General features: G+C 33.3%; 2 protein-coding genes and 1 non-coding gene across 3 annotated transcripts; all 3 read right to left on the bottom strand.

Annotated features, from left to right (window-relative positions):
* Positions 1-1,110: 1,110 nt before the first annotated feature.
* On the bottom strand, positions 1,111-4,058 carry LOC133788859 (putative pectinesterase 11). Its single transcript, XM_062226484.1, has 4 exons — positions 2,369-4,058; positions 2,088-2,276; positions 1,754-1,989; positions 1,111-1,513 (listed from the first exon to the last, which is right to left on the bottom strand). Exons 1-4 carry the CDS (start codon positions 2,744-2,746, stop codon positions 1,318-1,320), a joined length of 999 nt encoding a protein of 332 aa, XP_062082468.1. The 5' UTR covers positions 2,747-4,058; the 3' UTR covers positions 1,111-1,317.
* A 431-nt stretch (positions 4,059-4,489) lies between these two features.
* LOC133788858 (poly(ADP-ribose) glycohydrolase 1-like) lies at positions 4,490-10,178 on the bottom strand. Its single transcript, XM_062226483.1, has 11 exons — positions 9,788-10,178; positions 9,431-9,616; positions 8,339-8,442; positions 7,574-7,778; positions 7,301-7,405; positions 7,000-7,118; positions 6,545-6,688; positions 5,952-6,096; positions 5,479-5,673; positions 5,120-5,182; positions 4,490-4,932 (listed from the first exon to the last, which is right to left on the bottom strand). The coding sequence occupies exons 1-11, from the start codon at positions 10,040-10,042 to the stop codon at positions 4,780-4,782; spliced, it is 1,674 nt and encodes a 557-aa protein (XP_062082467.1). The 5' UTR covers positions 10,043-10,178; the 3' UTR covers positions 4,490-4,779.
* Positions 10,179-11,235: 1,057 nt separating this feature from the next.
* Positions 11,236-11,316, bottom strand: TRNAL-AAG (transfer RNA leucine (anticodon AAG)). The gene has a single exon. It is a non-coding gene; the product is annotated as a tRNA-Leu (tRNA).
* Positions 11,317-22,960: the final 11,644 nt, after the last annotated feature.

The following is a 22,960-nucleotide window of genomic DNA, read 5'->3' as shown; positions in this document are numbered from 1 at the left end:
AAATATGTTTGGTAACTATTTTTGTTTTTTGTTTTTAAAAACAAAAAATAAGAAATACGTTTTATAACTTTTACTTTTATTTATTTATTTTTTTACAATACAAAATGAGGTGTTGATTTGAATAAGAGAAGAAAAAAAAATGAAAAGTCGAAAACTGTTTAAAAAAAAAATTTTGAAAGTGAAAAAATTCAATTTTCAAAATTTAATTAATTTTAATTAAAATTTTAATAAAGAAAAATAGAATTACCAAACACTATTTTATGTTTAATTGTCAAAATTTCAATTAATTAAATAAAAAATTATTTTTTTAAATATTACCAAAGAGCACATTAATATGCACGTTGTTTGTATCTAGTATATATATATAAATACAAGTGTAGTGAGAATCTACATGCTTACTCGAGGAGGACCCGTTGAGAAAGTGTATCTTTAAAGAAATTAGTTTTTTTTTCTCTCTTTGTTTCTTATCCCCTTCCAAAAAATCTTCTAGTGAGTACTTAGTACATATCTAAATTAGGTTATCTCCAACCTATAACACCACATATGGTGTTGCACCAACACCAAAACTAAAGAATCTTGGCATTATATATTTTCTCCATTCTAACTACAACACTAAAAAGTATATTATTAGTAAATACTAATATAAAAAGTAAAATACTATTGCCTTTTGTTTTTGCCGTTGCTACACTATCCCACCATATTTAGTGGGATAATGTAGCTTAACAACATAATGGTGGAATAAATAGAGTTGTGTTGAATTTAATTTTGTGTTTTTTAGCACTATATTTACTATTTTACAGTCTGGTTGGAACTGCCCTTAGAATCGCATCGCAAGTGGATAGTTTTTTTTTAACCTGATACTTCTCTCTCTCTTTTTTAATCTCTTATGGTTGAAGTCGTTAAACGCCGTGCTTTCACATAGTTATCATGTAACGAAAGAATAAATATGTGTTTTTCATTTATCGCACGCACACAAAAACAAGGAAAAACTAAGCCTAATTATCATTTGAAGAAAATGAAGTGCTAATAATTATGTTTTCTTTAGTAAAATAAAATTAATAAAATGAATTACAAGTGAGAAATTTAGCTAATCATATATACAAACACTGAAAAATAATAAAATCACGTTATATAATATAAAAAAGAATAATGTTTTACATATATATGTATATACATCTGATAATTAACGTAAATAATCATTTTGTATTTATCTATTCTTTTACATCAATGAAAGAAAAAAAGAATCTTGTGATTATTTTAAATAGAATGGCATAAATAATAATTAAAGAATTGATGTGCATTGATCAACGTACGTCCTTAGTTTTTTGCACCAACTTTGTCAAAAGCTCTGGTGAATTTGGTGGGAACAGAGCGAATCCAAGCTTTGGCGCCAATGAAGTCCTTGGTCAAGAAAGGTTCAGCTTCGAGGCTCGTAAGGTTGCGGGCATATTGGACTCTTTTACTCATAACTGCTCCTCGTCCATAACATTTATATTGTCCATAATACACCGTACTACAAAACACAATTAGGTATCAACACTTGTCAGTCACAATAAAATTATTATTATCCATAAAAAAAATCATACAAGTGATAATTTGTGATTAAATTTAATTGAATTTTTACTTATAATGATTTTTTAAATGTGATTAAAAATGATTTTAAAATATATATATTTTCACTAAAAATGCTTCTTTTATGTTGGATTGGTACTGCCAAAAACATAATATATAAATGTATACAAAATATATATACCTGTGTGTGTCTGAATTTCCCCAGTCATCCCAACCTTGGGGCAGTATGGCACTTGACATGTAACTGAAAGCAAAGATGACCCTGGAGTAGGACCCCCATGGCCTTCCTAGCAAGGCCGTTCTCACGCCAGAGATGTTGCACCCCAAGAAAACGAATCCCGTCTCCTCTGATGGTGACTCCCTTCGCTGTGCCGTAATTGATCCAGTTCCTTCGGCCAACGAATGAATATGACATTTCTGCAAATATTTATAAATTAATTACTAATTCAATTTCTTAATATATCATTTTTATTATTACCTGACTTAATACAAAAAAAATATCAATAAAACTCTACCTCAAATAGAGAAGCTGCATTGCCACAAATGAAATCAGTAGCTCCTTCGATATAACAGTTGCTGTAATAATGTCTACCAGTATCAGCAAGTAGAGTATCTTGTACCGAAACGATTCTACACCCATAAAACGCCGCTTTGTCCCCTGATACCCTCAACGCCACTGCTTTACCACTCGATCCATAAGTGTTCTGTAATATATATTTATTTATATGGTCATTAGTTTTCATTATTATTAGCATATATATATAATACATAAATGCATTTATATAGTACCACACACCTCGATGGTCAGATAACGAGCGACGAAATCAGAAGCCAAAACACTGAAAGTTGGAGAGTCGAAGATATCACCACCATCATTCCATGTAATAATAGTTACAGAAGGTTTAGTGCCACTTATTGTTATATAGGGCTTGTCTGCTGGTACAATAACCTTCTCTTTGTATATTCCAGGCTTGACCAAAATAAACACAAGCTCGCTATTATTGGATGGAACTGCATTGATAGCGTCTTGTATCTTGGTGAAGTCACCTTTTCCCGATTGGTCTACTCTCAATAAAATTGCCGGGCCTGATAGAGGTTCGGCCAGGACCAAAGATGATGCGACGGCGATAATTATTGATAATGTGTTGATCAAATAGTTGAGAGTTAAAGCCATTGTAACGTTACAAGTGCTTAGAAGAATTGTGATTATTTAGGATAATGGCTTTAGTTTGTGAAGGGAGGATTAGTTAAGCAAGGAATGAATGTTGGTTGTTCGCAATATGATTTTGTTGACATTTATAAGGTCATCCAATGCCATAGAATGAGCCGTTTTCTTGATGATAAAGGGTTGTGATAAAATTTTGCTTTGGTTGGAACAAATAGAAGTAGCCGGCGGCATGAACAAACTAATTAAGTTCATTTTTATTTAATTTACAAAGTGATCTCATCAATGATTGTAAAGAGATTCCGTTAATGATCCGACATTGAATTAGTTCGACAAGACTTGTAACCAAATATGAGTGTTTCACAAGAATATTTGAACAAATATAGCTAGCTAGCTTTGATTCATTGTTTGGCTGTAAATTACTGTATAATAATCATTATGGCAATTACGTTATTGGGAAGGGTTGGACTTCTTGCTGTCTAAGCTACCACATTGCCATCAGCCATAATAGTGTCAGCTAATGATTTTATGACAACTGTAATAAAAGGTTGACTTTTTCATTAAATATGCAAGAAAGTTTGACTTTACCTTACATCTGAAAAGACCAACATACACATTAGTTTGGAACATGCGTGGAATTCTACTCAGATTGCTTAATCACTTTTCTAATTTTTTTATATAGATTTCTTTATATATATAAATATTAATTCTCTATTCTTTTTTATAATGATAATAAATATATTAAAACAACTAGATTAACTTCTAGTTCATAATGTATGAAAATTAGCTTTGAGGGTACGGTTTATAGAATAGTTTCCTTATTATTAATTTATAATTAGATCTATCTACGGCTGGACAAATATTAATTTTGGAAAATTTACACTTAGTACCTCTTTTTTATCTTAATTACAATAATAACCTAAGTTATTTTATTTACAATCATACCTTTGTTTTTTGTAGGTTTGTTTTTTCCAAGTTTTTTTAGGTTGCTTTTTTCTACATTTTCTCCCTAATTTCAAAAAAAATCTCCAACCACTCCACTTGTCGATTGGCCTCGGAAGTGATACAATCACGACTTACTTTTCAAGGTAGTCATTTTGATATGTGGAAAACATATATTTTTTCGTCGTCATCAGAGAAGATGACCAGCATAAAACCTTTTAATTTCTTTTTTATATTTTGTTAACCAAACAGTAGCTAAATTTTAAACTTAAAACAAAATTTAATATACCAAAATTTGTATTCTTATTTTGCATTTAAAGATATCATATGGTATTCTAAACAATTTTAAAACTATTTTAGAAGCATTTCAAGTAACTTTAATTTGTGGCATACCCAAAAATTTAGTCATATATCAAAAAGTAACTAATTGGTATCTTAAATGATTTTAAAAGCAACAAAAATGTAGTTTTTAAAATAACTATGCAGTATTCTAAATAACATCATTTTCTAATAAGCTATAGTAACTTGGAATTATAGGAATAACATTTTATATTATATGATAACTAATTAGTTTCTAAAATACACTTAAAGATAATGTAAAAGTATCTTAAATAATAAGACATGTAAAATACAGGAATGATTAAAAAAGTCTATTAAAAGTTTTAATTTAAAAGTTACTGTGTAGTATACTAAATTATTTTTTATCAATAAATTATATGGTAACATATTATACCATATGATAACTCATTAGTTTCTGAAATAAACTTGAAGATTAACAAAATGTATCTTAAATAATAAGATATCATAATATAACATAAATAACTGGTATATTAAGATGTTTACAAATAAGTTTCAGAGGTATCTAAAAAGTACTGAAATAATATGATATAAAAATAAAAATAAAGTGACAAATTAGTATGCTATGCTGACATGACACCAGTATTTGTGCAAATAATTTAGTTGAATGGATTTTTGTAAATACTTTAGATTTTAAGTATATAATTTTAAAATTCCCTTAATTTTTTGTCTACTAAAAAAACAAAACAATAAAACGATCGAGCAGCAGCTACAACCACAGTTTTGCTAGTCCTTGTTCTAGTTTACTCACCTTCGTCATGGCTTGATAGAGAAGGAAGGAGCCAAGTGAAGAAACCATCATTAGTTTCTCCCTTCGATACTTGCATACAATATTCCACTAGCATATTCCAGAGATCCCCAACAGTCCATTTATGTACCAAAATCCATTCAGTCACCTGCTTCACCCAGAATTTAAATAATATACATATTAGAGTAGAATCTTTAAATGTTCTTAGAGTTACTACATGTACATTACTTTCGTTTTTTTAGACTACACATATGTGAATTATTTTTAACTAACCTGTTGCTTAGACAGATATTTCAACAAATAACAACGTAAACTAAACAAAAAATGTGGAGTACCTGATCTAGGTTCTGCAATGCACGCAGGCCAAATGTGTAGTAGGCGATAAAAGGTCTTCGGCCCTACAGAAAATGGTACCATAAAGATCGGAGTAAAAATCAGGGTGAGGTGGGAAAAAAAATCTTTCAAAATCATATATTTGATCATCATACTTCCACACAATAAAATGCTCCGAAAACAGTATCTTGAGAAAACCAAAGAAGTTTTGTATAACAGAACAGGGGTCCGAGGTGCTGAAATGAAGAAAAAAATAATAATAATAAACCTGCAACTAGAATGCAATGGCTCTAACCTCAGTATGAAGGTTTTCCTGTTTCAAATTAGTACATGTAAGAAATACTTTCTAATCTAAATCTACCTGAGAAGCTGCAAGCCATTGAATTATGGTCTTCAGTTCAGGGTCTCCTCCAAAAGCACCACATCCCCAATTTCCAGTTGCAATCCCTACATCGTCTCGTTTTTTGAGAGACTGATGACCCTTCTCCTGACATGTTTTTGGCACTGGGTCTACAGACTCTTCAAATGTTTCTATAGAAGTTGAGGCAGCTTCCGCCTGGTAGGGAGAAAATGGCCAAAAATTTAGAAAGCAAATTAAAATTAATAAAAAGAAGTACACAGACTCTCACATGCAGGGATGAAAACTGGCCAGTATTATCCAGGGAACAAGTAGAGAAAAATATATTAATGTTTGTTTTAAACATGGAGAAAAATAAATGAACCCCCCCCCCCCCCCCCCCCCGGTAAATGCCTGAACCAACATGAATTCCAAAAAATGTGATATTGTTACGCAACTGTTATCCTTTAAAATGTGAAAGCAAAGAGAACTCATACTCCAATATCACTTGTGCTCGCATAATTGGGATCTTTCATGACTACATCGTGCTCGTCTCCGGAACAGTCATTCTTTAGCAGTTGTCTATCATACTGGTAATATTTAGATTGATCCATAAAGCCACAGAATGCCTTGTTAATCTCCCTGTTGATATAAACAAGCTGAACATATTAAATTTCTCATTGTAAAATAAAAATTAAATATATATATATATAAACACACACACACAGAAGGATAGTTATCATGATCAAAGATCGGCAAACTATTTTTTTACCAACAAAATATACATCCGAGTTTCACAGGAGCTAAAGGCAGAGCTTTAAAGATGACAAGAATTGGCCTATTTTATTCTGGTTGAATAATTTGAGTTTTACAGTGTAATTATTCTTTGTTTACAGTGCCTTATTTACACACACACACACACACACACACACAAACATAAATATATATATATATATATATAATTAGTTTCTTTTGGTGCTTTTGGAGCACTAGGCCTTTTACAAAGTCAATAAGTAATTTCTGTTAAATAAATAAGCTGTGCTGATATGCATATGTGTGTGTACGGCCTTACATACAAAAGTTAACATACCGGAGAAGGTACTTTATTTTGTATTGTCTCATCTCCGGGCAGCATAAGGCATCAATTGCAACAATTCTGGTTTTGCGTCTTCCAAGAGAGTTCATTTCCTTTTTGTCCACATAGTCACCAGAAAAACGGAAAGAAGAAGCATACCTGTCAGAGATTCTATCAGATTGGAAGAAGAAGAGAATAGTAATAAAGTAGAAAAATTAAAGCATGGGACTTTTAAATCAATATTGGGAAGTATTATAGAATTATAAAGTATACCAAAATCTAAAGTAAATAGACAAGTTTTCAAATTTTACTACATTTAGACAATATATTATAAGTGTACAGCAGCAATCTGAAATATGAAAACCATATATTGGACCCCGAACAGGGTACTTACATATCAATTTTTTTGTCGTAATTTCAAATTAAATAAAGCGAAGATTATGTTCTTATTAGGTGTCAGTAGAACTCACCCTGTATAGTTTGAGAACCTTTCTGTGCCAACAACTTCTATTGATTCATTATCAGCCAGCGCAGGCAAGAAAAGCATTCCAGCAATTAATTCTGGATTGATCATAAAACGGATCTCCTCCTAAATAAGATTGTAAAAAAAGAAAAAATGCGTCACATTGCAACAAGAAGATGATCTTCGTGATTCACAAAACATAATACAAGCAAGACCCCATAACTTATTAGGCATATGATCATCGGTAAATCAGGTTTTAAGATAGCAATTATAATGAGTTCTATTTCCAAAAAGTCCATCAAGCACACCTGTACACAGCCCCTATGAAGAGCACCGCCTCCAAAGTATTTGTTTGCAAAATCTACTTCAAGAGCTCCACTTGATTGATCTTCTATCAAACCGAAACTGCAGACCTGCAGAAATATAAAAGGCTCCCCAGGTGATTGTCTAAACTTTGGGGAGAAAACTGAGCTGAACCTATACAATCATTATAAAAATATTTTATATTAATAAAATTTCTTGGTTTGCAACCTTGTACATCTGATCTTTCTCATTTTTTTTTTCTTTTTGTTCTTTCTTACCTCAAATTTACACAAAGGAACTAAAGAACCGCTCCAAAAATTAGCATCTGGGTAGGAAACACATAAAGGACGGTGCTCTAAAGGGAGAACATTGCGCTCAAATGACACTGAACCTCCAGGGATTTGCGCACATATCCGTTCAAAATAGTGGATAATGCATTTTATCTTGCCCTGCTGCTTTTGATCACAGCTATCATGTAGAGACCTGTATATATCACACTTTCAGCACTAAAAGTATTCATTAGAAGTATTAAGACTTCCAGTAACAAAAGAAAAATCAGCTGGATAAACAGAATAAAATGAACAAACTTGCAAGATACAACATTAATAGAGAATAATAGAACCTTACTAGCTACTCATTTTTAGTAATTATAATTACAATTTTCTAACTTGAGTATTTTGACTTGAAAATTAACACAACTTTCAAGAAAATCTAAGAACATCCTGGTCAAAAAAAAAAAACATTTTAGCCCTTTGTGATAAAATCCTTCCAGCCCTCTAAAGGAGTAAATTTCAAGAGAATATTTTACCAAAAAAATAATAATAATTTGATAAAAAAAAGTATTAGTCTACTTGAAGCCGAATAAAATCTAATATTCTTAATTGTCAACAGATCTTAATCAAATCATCTATTATAGTCAATATGATACAGCAGAAACTTAGATTCAAAAGTAAGTCCCCCCAACCCGCCCTAATTACTGAATCAACTCTATGAAAAATACTAGGACACCCATACCACAGCTATTGAAAGTGAAAGTCACATACGCGAATAAATGATCAAAGTTGATTGTTGGAAGATGTTTGTCACCTCTGATAGTTATTGGAAACAAACAAAAGAGAGAGCATCCAAGAAGAGCAGCAATCAATTCCTGATAATCAATAAAAACACTGATCAGCAAAATTGAGACAGTGAAATCATATGAACAAACAGACAAGAATGCTATTTTGCAACTATTAAGTGTAGTACAGAGGAGAACACACTCAACATGTTACTCACTACACATCATGAAGGACACTACAAGAGACCTATTTAGACATAACATAGAATGTGAATAGAAATATATATGTACATTCAACCCTGACTTGGCAGGATAACAAACCTATATTTAAAAACCATTGAAAAGTGAGATTTGGGTTATTTTAGGATCTAGTTTCTTCACAAGGGATCTAGTTTCTTTTAATCTTAAGTTCATTAAAAGGATGTATGCGTTTAACCATAATAACTATTTTTGAAAGAATAATAATGTATCTGTTTTAGCACTTGCATATGTTATCCAAGCAACATTTTTTTATGCCTTTAGAATTAACTAAAAAGCAGAAATAACATACTGCTGATCAAAAAGTGCTATATCTTCAGTAATAACTACTCAAAATTACTAATTGGAACCTTTTACTGGATCTGTGGTATTTATAGGTAGAGCTCGCAGTATCTTAAGAACAGCAATGAACTACTCTACAATCATCAATCACCATTTCATATATGATATAACCAAACTTTTTTCTCCTAAATATCCATCCCTGATGGTCATATGGATACATGATATAGATTTAAGGTTTATTCATAAGTCCATTGATTTCTACTACGTTACAATAAAGGGTTAGAAACATAATATCTTTCAAAAATTAAAAAATTAAATAAAGAATGATAATATTAATAATAATAATAATAATAATAATAATAATAGAAGTCATTTCTTTTTCTAGTGTAATTTATATCAATCAGCCATATTAGCATGAAACATATACATTTATTCATTGTTTTACACATACTAATAAATTAATATTTTTAATTAAAAAATGAATAGATCCCAGTTGAGTTCTTTCCTCTGAGCAGTGCACAAAAAGATAAACAGTTACCTGACTGAGGACCACTAAACCAGCTTCTTGTGAATTCAGAAGACGAAGACCAGTTTTAACGCCATTGATCAGATTATCTGCATTCTGGTAGTGCGATTCGAGCAAAGAAGGAAACCGTAACAGTAAATTCGCCAATGCTGGAACAATCCCTTCAAACCATTTCTTTGATTCCTCCCTGGATATTAACTACCAAAAGATAAAACTAATAATAAATAGATAAATCATCATAATAGGTTTCAATTCTTGGGTTCTATATAAGTATACAAATTCAGTTCAAGAAATTTAACATGCGCAACGACTTTGACCATAAAAAATAAATAGACACATGAATTTGGTCTTTGAAATCGAATTGATTACCTGGTCGAAGAAGAGGGCGTAACCTTGATGAGCAGAAAAGGCCAAGGGATCAGCGGAGAGAGAAAGAGAGCGTCTGAGGTCAGTAATGGAGCGGAACAGAAGGTCTCCGGAGTGAAGATGGCTATGGTGAGGGCCAGCAGCAAGTAGCTTGAGTATTTCGACGGCTTGAGAAGGCCAGAATAGGGTAGAGGAGCGTAACAGCAATGGCAAGTAGGGTAAGATAGAGTTGAGATCTTCTCTGTCTTCCATTTCCATTTCTGAAAGGTTCTCTCTGTTTCAGTTACGGTCGGAGTCTATTCTTCTCTGGAGTTTTGGTGAGGAATACTCAGTTTACTTTGACCATCGGCAATGTTATTTTCCAATAAAAGTAAAAAAAATATATCCAATCTATTACTTGCTGTTATCTCTTCTTTTCCAAATATACAACTTATGATTCTTTTTCCAAAAAATAATAACAAAAATATAACTTATAATTGTAATAGGGATTTTAGCACTATTACCCCTTCAGTTATACTTTTTTGAGCGATTACATCCTTATGTTTGTCAAATAGTAGCAATTTAGTCCAAAAGTTGAACTCCAGTTTAAATTATAATGGAAAAGCTTATGGTAATGTGAACAAATTTATTTTTAATTTAAAAGTAAGTTAAATAATAAAAACTAAAAAGATTTAATAAAAAAAGAAACTTACTGGCATGCAAAACACATAAACACAATATTACATATAAACAACTTCTCTTATTCTTCTCATTATTTCCAGAAAAAAAAAAAAAAAACATAACTCATTTCAATAATCCAATCTTTGGCATCCTTCATAACTTGCGAACTTCAACGCAAGCCGAATAATTTGATTAATAATTCCATAAGCCTAGCTGGTAACATTAGTCATCCTCATCAACACTCTCATTCCTGAAGTAACAACCTCATAGCCTTCTTCATCGATCTACTCTTCCTCGTTGCCACTGCCTTCTATCAATGACCTCATAGCTCCAACGCCACCACCACCACTACCTCTTCCTCCAGGGCTCCACTTGTGCTGAACAACAAGTTGACAATGATGTTGCTAGTAAGTTGTTTTTTTTAGATTTTAATTACTTAAATTAATTATTTTATTTTAAATTAAAAAATAAATTTGTTCGCATTACCAGATGTGTTTCCGTTGTAACTTAAACAGGAATTTATCTATCGGACTAAATTATTAATATTTGACAAACATAAGGATGTAACTGCTAAAAAAAATAACTCGAGGACTAAAGTAACAATTAAGGTATAACGAAGGTGGCAAAATTTAATTAAGATACTAAATTTTTTATTGAAAATTAATATAAAATATATATCTTTTAACCTACGCTCACGTTTTTTTTTTTTTTTTTCATATTCTAAAAAAATCTTGTTAAAAGTCCTGTTAGATGGGAGTTCAAAAAGGAATATATTAATATAAAATCATATGTGTTGAAAGTGGGATTTGAACCCACGCCCTTTCGGACCAGAACCTTAATCTGGCGCCTTAGACCAACTCGGCCATTTCAACAGCTGTTAATTAAATAATTTATTTTAATTCTTTATAAAGTTGTCAATCCAGCGCTTATAAAAACAAAATAGAAAGGAGACTTTTTTTCTTTTTTTTTTAACATAGCTGAGAATTCTCTTTCAAAAAAAAAAAAAAAACATAGATGAGAATTTGGATTTATCAAACCTTTTGGTGGTAAATTCCAACTGATTAATGATTTACATGGGAAATTTTTCAAAGATTCTAGTTCCTAAATTTAAAAATTCAGCATGAACCCACGTTTCCTTTTTGGCTCCAACAATTTAACAAAGATACATGATCTAATTTTAACCACAAATAATCCGATTGATATTTTGGTAAAAGTTGATAACTACCAACTTTTAGAAGTAGTTAACTAAAATTAGACACTAAATATATTTAGTTAAACTTTACTCATTATTATTATAAGATTTCTCAAATTACCTTTATTTGAGCATATGGTTCTAAGTGTTGTTGTAGTGTATATTATATGTGTCATATTATTGTTAAATTGGAAATGCATTCTAATTGTTTGTTAAAATATTTAAAGAAGAATTTTAAATTCATAACAACTTATATTAAACTCAAATAGTACTAGTTTGGAAATGTCTTTTAAGTGTTTGTTAAAATAATTCATAGAAACTAAAGTTGTTATTGCAAAAATGAAACTTTTATGTTGTCATATATATATATATATAAATATATTTATGATAACTATATTTATAAGATTATATTCAGTAGTCTATGAAAAATTATTTTATAAAATGTAAACATCAAAACTTAAAATCTAAACCGCAACTCTTTAAAATATAAACCATATACCTTTAAAATATAAATCTCAAGACATAAAATCTAAACTTCGACCTTTTAAAATTTAACCTTAAGTCTTAAAATCTAAATCACAACTTTTCAAAATATAAACCACAAAACTTAAAATTTCAACTACTAGTATTTAAAACTTAAAACATTAGGCTTAAAATATGAACCATGACCATATAAAATATAAAACATGATTCTTTAAAATTTAAACAATTAGACTTTAAAATTTAAATCACCATTATTTAAAATTGAAACCACGTTTCTTTAAAATTTAAATTATAAAGCTTAAAATTTAAATCACACAACTTAAAATTTAAAACACAATTCTTTAAAATTTAAATAATAACTACTTAAAATTTAAACACAAGGCTTAAAATTTAAACCATAACTCTTTAAAATTTAAATCACGTCTTTAAACTATAAAACATAATATTTAAAATCTAAACAATCTAAATCATAACTCCTTGAAATTTAAACCACTGGGCTTCACTTAATTAAATTTTAACACCTTATGGTTTCAAAAAACACAATATATGCAACAATTGAATGGTATTTTCCTACTCTTCTTACATTTTGTAATATGATAATTATGAAAAGATTAGTGTATCAACAAACTACACAAATTCTGTCTACTTCATGTCTAGAGTTTGTCATGAAGCCAATCGGTCTCTCCAAAATAATCTTCCTACTAAAGTGCTTCGACGGGATCTACGCTCGATATCTTCAGCTGAAATATTCCCAAATCAACAATGAGTATAATATTTGTACAAGACCAGACACATTAATTTAGTAGCAAAGGTTGCATATGGAGGTTAAAACACTGAGTCTAGTTGTGAGTTTTCAAAAGCAGTTACATGTTTTCTTGACAGACATAAATTTTGTAGCAACTGTTGCATGTGGAAATGTAAACAAACAAATAAGATAATAGCCCTCACAAATTACCAAGCTTGATCAGAATAAAATGTAAGAATGAACATACAATGATAAGGGAGTCACGAAGATTTGAATCTATTAAAAATTCAAGCCAAACAGGGATTTGATGGAATGTTAAATGAGATTGAGTAAGATAATTGTTATTTGTAAATGAATTATTTAAATTATTATGTATGGAGGTTGTATAGGATGGATATTAGGTAGTGTAGTATGATGGTGTTGATAAGTTGATAAGTTGGATGATTGGTGGGACAAGGAAGAGTTATGTTTTAATTTTTATGTGTGTAGGAAAAGAGGAGACAAGGTAGTAAGTTAGTAGTAAAAGACTTGATTTGGCTACTCAAGCTTGGTTACAATTTGGAAGCTTGATGGGGTATTTATAGTTGCTTACCCCTACATTTAATTTTATCTAGATTATTCTAGTTCTATATGATTTACAACTTTTCTAGACTTTTCTAATTGATTTACATTCTTCTACATTCTTCTTGATTGGTTACTTCTAGTTTTCTAAATATTCTAGGCTTTTCTAGATTTCTAAAGTTTTCACTAGAATATTCTAAGATACAAATATTCTAGAAATGTGTAACACATTTTAACACTCCTCCTTGGTACACATTTCGGTAACTCCAATCATGTCTCGCAGTAGCTCGAACTTGCCTCTTGGTAGTGCCTTTGTGAATATGTCTGCTACCTGCTCTTCAGTCTTGCAGTGCTTGAGCTCGATTTCTTTATTTGCTTCTGCTTCCCTGATGAAATGGTACTTGATGCTTATATGCTTAGTTCTATTGTGAAATACTGGATTTTTCGCCATTGCTATAGCTGATTTGCTATCGCAATATATCTTTGTAGCTTCCTTCTGTGATTCTCCCATGTCTTCTAGTATTTTTTTAAGCCATATAGCTTGGCTTGTAGTCATTGCTGCTGCAATGTACTCTGCTTCAGCTGATGATTGTGCAACTGTTGCTTGTTTCTTTGAGGCCCATGGAAATATTCCAGATCCAAGTGTGAAGGCATATCCTGACGTGCTTTTCATGTCGTCCATGGATCCTGCCCAGTCACTATCTGTGTAGCCAATCAGTTTTGACTCATTCATGACTTCGTACCAGATTCCGTAAAGTTGTGTTCCTTGTAAGTATCGAAGGATTCTCTTGGCTGCTACGTAGTGAACTTGACTTGGATCATGCATGAATCTTGATAGAAGACTAACTGCGTACATTATGTCTGGTCTTGTAGCAGTTAGATAGAGTAGGCTGCCGATTAGACTTCGAAATTTTGATTCATCTGCTTTTGGTGAGCCATCTTCCTTCTTGAGAGCTTTGTTGTTTACTAATGGAGTTGATACAGTCTTGCATCCCTCCATTTTGAATTTCTTCAATAGTGTCTCCGTATACTTCTTTTGTGAGATGAAGATCCCATCTTCTTTTTGAGTTATTTCGATCCCAAGAAAGTAGTGCATTAATCCCAGGTCGGTCATCTCAAAAATTTTCATCATGTCTTCTTTAAACTTCTTTATCATCTTCTCATTATTGCTTGTGTAGATGAGATCATCAACATATAAGGAGACAATAAGTGTTTCATTCGTACCTTGAGTTTTGATATAGAGTGTTGGCTCACTTTTGCTCTTCCTGAATCCTTGTTCAGTAAAGTAGTGGTCGATTCTACTGTACCAGGCTCGCGGAGCTTGCTTTAAGCCATACAAGGCCTTTTTCAACTTAAGAACTTTATTTTCCTGTCCTTGCACCACGAATCCTTGAGGTTGTTCCACGTATATTTCTTCTTCGAGAAAGCCATTAAGAAATGCCGACTTAACATCGAGTTGAAAAATCTTCCATTTCTTCTGTGCGGCTAGAGCTATCAATGCCCTTATTGTGTCGAGGCGGGCAACTAGAGCAAATGTTTCATTGTAGTCAACTCCGTATTGTTGTGAGTATCCTTTCGCAACTAATCTTGCTTTGTGCTTTTGGATAGAGCCATCTGCGTTTAGCTTTGTCTTGTAGACCCACTTGACTCCTATAGTATCTTTGTCTCGTGGACGATCTACAAGCTCCCAAGTCTCATTCTTTTCAATCATCTTTATCTCTTCATTCATGGCTTGTCTCCATACTTCTTGCTATTGAGCTGCTTCAAAACTTTCTGGCTCCATAAGCACTAGGTTGCATGTCTCATAGATCTCAGCAAGCGGTCTTGTTCGCCTTACTGGTGAGTCTGGTGGGGATTCTATGACTTGTGTCGGTTCCTCTGTGGTTGGCTGAGTTGGAACTTCATTTTGATCAGTTTCTTGTCTTGGTGGTAGAGGAATATTGACTGTCTTTCTTTCAACTTCTTGTGTCTCCCAGTTGTATGCAGCATCTTCGTCAAATTTTACGTCTCGGCTGATTATTAGTTTATTTGATTCCAAGCTATAGACTCGATAACCTTTTGATTGAGTACTATAGCCTAAGAAGATTCCTTTTTCAGTCTTCTCATCAAGCTTGCCTCTTTTCTCTTTTGGAATGTGAGAGTAGCATATGCAGCCGAAGACTTTGAGATGCTTTGCTGATGGCTTACGTCCGCTCCAAGCTTCGATCGGCGTCTTATTCTGCACGGCTTTGGTTGGACATCTGTTGAGCAAGTAGACTGCAGTGCTTACTGCCTCTGCCCAAAATCGTTTTGGGAGACCTTTCTCTAGTAGCATGGCTCTTGCTGCCTCCATAACAGTCCTGTTTTTCCTTTCAGATACGCTGTTTTGTTCTGGTGTGTATCCAACAGTGAGTTGGTGTTCCATCCCTTTATCTTCACAGAACTTGTTGAATTCATTAGAAGTGTATTCTTTGCCTCTATCACTTCTAATTGTCTTGATGTAGTGACCGCTTTGTTTTTTGACACGGGATTTGAATTTTTTGAAAATATCGAAGACTTGCGACTTTTGTTGCAAAAAATAAATCCATGTCATTCTAGTAAAGTCATCAATGAATAGAATGAAGTACCTGTTTTGGTCATTTGATGGAGTGCGCATTGCCCCGCAGATGTCAGTATGGACCAGCTCTAGTGGCTTTTTGGCTCTCCAAGTTTTGCCGGATGGGAAAGGTTGTCGATGTTGTTTCCCGAGCATGCATCCTTCGCAGACTGTGTTGATCTCCTTAATTGCTGGGAGGTCTCGCATCATATTCTTCTGCTTGAGGATCTTTAGCCCATGAAGGTTAAAGTGACCGAACCTCTTATGCCATAACCATGACTCATCTGTTTGTGCTTGCATTGCCACACTGCTTGCATATCTCCATTGTATAGGAAAGTATATGTTTTCTTTCATTTTTACCTTTGCAATTTGAAAGGATTTATCTTGCTTATCATAGATTGTGCAAGAATTTCCTTCAAAATGCAAAGAGTACCCTTTTTCAATCATTTGGCCTACACTAAGTAGGTTTTGATCGATGTTGGGTACCAAGAGTACATCATTGATGTATCTCTTGCCTTTTTTAGTGTCAATGGCAATGGTGCCTTTGCCGACTGCTTCCATGAAGTCACCATTACCGATTTTGACTTTAGTCTTGGATTTATCAAGACTACAAAAGATGCTTTCATTTTTCGTCATGTGGTTACTACAACCACTATCAAGATACCAAGTATCTTTTCCTTCTTCTGTTGCAGCTTGGCAGACATAGAAGAGATTACTTTCAACATTTTTCTCTTCGGAAAAATTAGCTTGATGGGATTTCTTTAAACGACAAGTTTTTTCAGTGTGCCCAAATTTTTTACAATTTTGGCACTGTGGTTTTCCTTTAAACCAGCAGTCCTTCTCCAAGTGACTTTTTCTTTTACAAATGTCACATGGAGGATACTTGTCGTTATTTTCTTTTTGTTTTTCTTGTGTCTTTTTCCCATCAACTTTTGGTTTTTGAGCCCGCGGATTGATTTTAGACTGAAAGGCATTTTCAGCTTCACTTTCCTTATGCCTTTCTCGTCTACTTTCATATGCTTCAAGAGAGCCCATTAGTTCAGTTGGTGATAGAGTTTCTAAATCTTTAATTTCCTCTATCACAGAAACTATTGAATCATATTTTTCTGTACAAGAAATTAGTATCTTTTGTACTATATTCTTGTTAGAAATTATTTCTCCATAGGCTCCCATTTGATTTACTATTTCTTTAATTCTAGAATAGTAATCTTTTGCAGTCTCGTTATCTTTCATTTTAAGATTTTCAAAATCTCTTCTAAGCTTTTGTAGTCTAACAGTGCGCACCTTAATTGTTCCTTGGAACTCCTCCTGCAGCGTGTCCCATGCTTCTTTTGCCGTTGCTGCGCCCATAATCCGTGGAAAAAGATTGTCTGCCATAGCTTGCTGCAAGCAGTATAATGCATGAGAATCCTTTTGTTGACTATCCTCCATTACCTTCTTTTGATCTTCCGAAAGAGATGTAATGTCTTCCGGAATAGTGACTCCCTCTTCAATAATTTTCCATAGATTTTGTGATCGAAAATAGGTCCTCATTTTGATGGACCAAAAATCATAGTTTTCTCCATGGAAAATTGGAAGAGGTAGAGAAGAGCGGTTGGACTCCAAACTCATGTTGATGAGCGGAAAAGATTACGCCCAGTGATATGATCAAACGGAGCTCTGATACCACTGATGGAATGTTAAATGAGATTGAGTAAGATAATTGTTATTTGTATATGAATTATTTAAATTATTATGTATGTAGGTTGTATAGGATGGATATTAGGTAGTGTAGTATGATGGTGTTGATAAGTTGATAAGTTGGATGATTGGTGGGACAAGGAAGAGTTATGTTTTAATTTTTATGTGTGTAGGAAAAGATGAGACAAAGTAGTAAGTTAGTAGTAAAAGACTTGATTTGGCTACTCAAGCTTGGTTACAATTTGGAAGCTTGATGGGGTATTTATAGTTGCTTACCCCTACATTTAATTTTATCTAGATTATTCTAGTTCTATATGATTTACAACTTTTCTAGACTTTTCTAATTGATTTACATTCTTCTACATTCTTCTTGATTGGTTACTTCTAGTTTTCTAAATATTCTAGGCTTTTCTAGATTTCTAAAGTTTTCACTAGAATATTCTAAGATACAAATATTCTAGAAATGTGTAGCACATTTTAACAGGATTGAACAATATTGCAAAGGCAGTACATGCGAACTTTGCTGGTTAGATTTCTATTTCCAATCTAAAATAGTAGTGAATCTTATTTCTAGCAAAAAATGTAAATAGGTTAAGAACCATAGTTCTTTAGTGTAGCTCCTAGAAGATTTTTGAGCATCAACCAAAAAGATAAAATAATATGTGCGAACTAGTGATACTGCAAAAACATACAAGGAATAAAAAATAACATTTAGAAAGGGAATAGTTAATTCAGGGCGTTGATGCCTGCCAAGAATTTCAAGTTCAGTGAAACATAGCACATCTGCAAATACCAAATCATGAATATTATTAATTAAAAGCATCCATTCACACGTTGAATTTAATATTTAAGTGATTATAGCACCACAGGGACGCAAATACATGGATACAAATGAACACATCAAAAAATTTAGAATTATCTTCAAATAACTGAGTTAAGTTATGACTCTTTAATGAAAGAAATACTTCCACGATTTTTAGAATGGAAAGAAATTTCAATGATGCTTCAAGACCAAGAACCAGTTAAGTCCTTAAAATATCAAGTCTAGAAAGCATACTGGTTCCTCCAATAGGGGTAAAATCTTATTAGCTACTCCAATATAGGAAAGCATAGCAGCAAGCACACTGGGAACATGAGGATTAAGATCCAAATGCCGTAGTTGCCGACAAATTGAATCAATCACATAATCTGCATTTATCAATACTAGGTGCTCAACTTATGAAACAAATGAAAGACAACAATATCTTTAGACTCATAAAATGTAAATGAAATTTTACCACATACATATATTATGTTGAATCACTCCGACCACCACATAAAGTTAAAATAGAGTCATAAAATATAATGAAGCTTGATCACATAACTTAAAGTTATATAGCACTTGGGGTTGAGGTAGCCCCGAGTGGCTGGGTGAGTGTGGGTGTGTGAGAGTAAGAGTAAGAGGTTTGGGGTTCTAACAACATCTGGGGCTAACTAAAAAAGGGCTCATTGTTGCAACCCTTACTATTGGATTGCCAGATGTAGCAGCATAAAGAGTGTCTTGCTTGGGCGGAGAGAGGGAAATAGATATGGGGCAGTGCGTGTATGAAGTAGCTGGGATCAGTAGTGGCTCGCGACGCCGGGGTGGTGGAGAAGATAAGAGCTGGACAATGTCGAGGTGTTGAAGATGAAGGGTCTGTGACATGACACGAGTACTTGTTTAGTGTTTGAACAAGAGAAAGAGTACAATGGGGATATGGACTATTAAAGTGGGTATAAATGAAAGAGAGTAAAAAGGTGGGTAATAATTAATGGTTATTTTAAAATGGCTACTGGTCTAATTTTTACCTCAATCATCTTTCCTAGGTTTGGTAATTCTCCAAGTACAAAAACCTAATTTACCAATCTGAATTGGACAAATACCATATGAATCTCAATAAAATCTGACAATATCTTCAACAAATTTTTAATATTAACTAGTAACCAAATTTAGTGAAACTTCAATCTAGTGAATTTATTTTCAATCTTTGAATGTGATTATAATTTTTGAAAAACCTTCAACAATAAAACCAATAATCAATTATTAGAAGATTAGTAGCTAGTTACAAGTATTTTACAATTTAATGTTATCACCATTTTTTTTTAATTACTTGTCCAACATTCAAAAGATGATGGATTCATAAACTGATCAGAAAATGAAAGCAACAGGTACCTAGTCGAAATCAAGACTTTAAATACACATTATTTGAGATGTGAGTTTTGCATTTGCTAAAAAATAATGTACTAGTTAAAACGTGTAAAGAGTTTGCTTGAAATTATGTGTATCTACTATCTAGTCGTGAGGAACGCACATAGTTGTTTTATTTCAAAGGAGGCTTATACTGATTTATTTATGACAGAATGAATTTGTTATGATCATTTAAATGTAAAATGTGAGGGTGCACTTAAAAATATTAGATGATTGATAATAATGACACATTATAATGTGTAATTTGAGAGTGAGCCTATTATTACTCTTTCTTTAAAAAGTATAAAAATTAATTGGGAAAATAACGGCAAAATTACCAAAATGTTTTAAGAAACTAGTGTTTTAGTACCCAATTTTTTTTATGTGTGGGAATAGTATCCATTGTCCACTTCCGTCGGTATCTGTCGTTACCCAGCCCGATTCCGTCTTATTTTGTCCACGTGTACAGTGGAGATTAATTCACCATTTAGTTTTTTAAAAACCAAAATTTGAAATAAAAAATGTTTTATTTAAAAACAAACTCTGAAAATTAAAAACTAAACAAAACAAAACTTCATGAATGACTAAACTCCATGAACGACTGAAAAAGAACAAACCCAGAAAACACCCCATTTCAAAAACAAAACTCAAATAAATCCCAAAATCCAGCCACCACTTGCTACAAAAACGAAGAACTGGTTTTGCATTTCCATTTTTGAAGAGAGGGAAGACGACGATTATGCCCTACGGAATGTTGTCGTTTCGGAAACCAAACAAGCTAGTTCCAGTTTACAGTAAGTGTTTTCTTGAGCTTACTCTTTATTTTTTGAATTAATAGGTTAAGTAAAGGGAAATTTGACTTTTTATGCTTAATAGTGTGGTGTAATACAAAATAATGCTAGGCATTTTTAACATTACAAAATAATGCCAATTCATTTTTGGATACCCAAAATACCCCTAAAACCAACTATCTCCTCTCTTCCCTCCTCCTCTCTTCCTTCTTCTTGTTTCTTCCTCACTCTCACTCACCTCACCTCACCTCACACCACCACAAAGAGCACCACGGTAGAACCCCATCGACCAAGGGACCGCCACTAAGAAAGCCATTTGTAGAGGGGGATCAAGACCAAATTAAGGGTTGAGAAATCTTGGAGAAAAATTTAATGGGTAAGCAATTTTTTCTTAAATACTTGGATTAGTGATGTTTACTTTAAACTTTTTGAGCATTTCGAATATATCTGAGCAATATTTGTACATTTTTTGGGTTTTTTCTGGTTTTTTGTCGATCTGCGTTTTCTGGGAATTTTCTGAGTTTGTGTTGTGCTCGATGGGTGCTCGATGCCTGCTCGATGCAGGCTCGATAACACATCAATTTTAGGGTTGCATGTTCTGCTCGATGGGTACTCGATGGTTACTCGATGGTAATGTGCATTCGCACTATTTCATGCATGCTCGATGGATGCTCGATGCCTGCTCGATGGCACATCAATTTTAGGGTTGCATGTTCTGCTCGATGGGTACTCGATACCTACTCGATGGTAATGTGCATTCTCACTATTTCATGAATGCTCAATAGATGCTCGATGCCTGCTCGATGCAAGCTCGATGGCACATCATTTTTTACGTTGCATGTTGTACTCGATGGTTACTCGATACCTACTTGATGGGTACTCGATGGTAATGTGCATTATCACTATTCCATTCATGCTCGATGGATGTTCGATGCCTGCTCGATGCAAGCTCAATGGCACATCATTTTTTACGTTGCATGTTGTGCTCGATTGTTACTCGATACCTACTTGATGCAAGCTCGATGGTAATGTGCATTCTCACTATTTCGTGCATGCTCGATGGAGGCTCGATGGTCATGTTTTTCAGCATCGTTAAAATAGCATTTCCTACCATATGTTTTTCAACTAACTGTATTTGTGTTTTTTTATTTCAGGTTCTACTGTTTACGTATTTGTTTCTTACAACGGTGTTTGGGAAATGCATGGTAGGAAATGGTATTTTAAGGATGCTGAAGGTGAAGTGATACCAGTAGAGAATGATGTCACTTACTTGCAACTACTTGACATACTGCACGAGACATTTCAGGTGGATAGAGAGGTGTATGAATTGAAACTCGAGGTGCCATACGTATGCGACGAGCAACCATTTGCACTGGTTCAATTGAAGAATGATCGTCAAGTTCATGTATTCTTAGGAATAAGCTTGAAAGAACGGGTAGTCTTATGTGTGACTCCAGTTAAGAAGAATGTCATATCAGATCCTTCTCCTAGTGTGAACAAAAAAGACACGACCAGTGTCGATCCATCTCCTGCAGGTAGCAGTTACAAGCATCTTAACGAGGTGGGCACTTTTGTTCCAGTTACTGATCTGATGGCTACTATTCAACTTGATATACCACAAGGAGGTCCCACAGGTGTGCTTGAGGCATATGAGTACGATCCCTATGTGAATGATGATCCAGTTGGTAATTGTTTTGAAGATAATGATGATGGTTTCGAGGATGACTCGTATTATAGTGCAGATGTTTCAAATGAGGAGTTAGACATTTCCCAAGCCCAACAAGTAGAAGAAGAGTCAGGACTGCCTCTTGCATAGGCACACCTCCCAACTCAAGGACGCCGAGCACCTGCTCGAAGAAGTAATCAACCTGCTAGGACAGAAGATAACACTAGGTGGAGGGAGAAAATTGTATCAAGAGAAGATCACACCAGATGGAGTGCCCCAATGTTTACAAAAGAAGATATTGAGGCATCTGCTAAAACCCATTCCTCATCATCTGGTGGACCAATGGGAGAAATATATGTTGGGAAGACTTTTGAGGATAAGATTGATTTAAAAACCAAAGCTACTCTATTTGCAATGAAGAATAACTTTGAGTATATGGTGAAAAAGTCGGGTACTGACGTGTGGTATATCACATCCAAAGATCCTGACTGTTGTTGGAGACTGAGAGGGAAAAAACAACTAATGTCCCCCATGTTTGAGATCACGGTATACAAGAGCGTACACACATGCTCACTAGAAGTGCGACAAAAAGGTCATCGTCAAGTTGAACCGTGGGT

This window comes from Humulus lupulus, chromosome 7 (assembly GCF_963169125.1).
Source record: "Humulus lupulus chromosome 7, drHumLupu1.1, whole genome shotgun sequence".
Lineage (NCBI taxonomy): Eukaryota > Viridiplantae > Streptophyta > Magnoliopsida > Rosales > Cannabaceae > Humulus > Humulus lupulus.
This window is presented reverse-complemented; position numbering and strand designations above follow the sequence as displayed.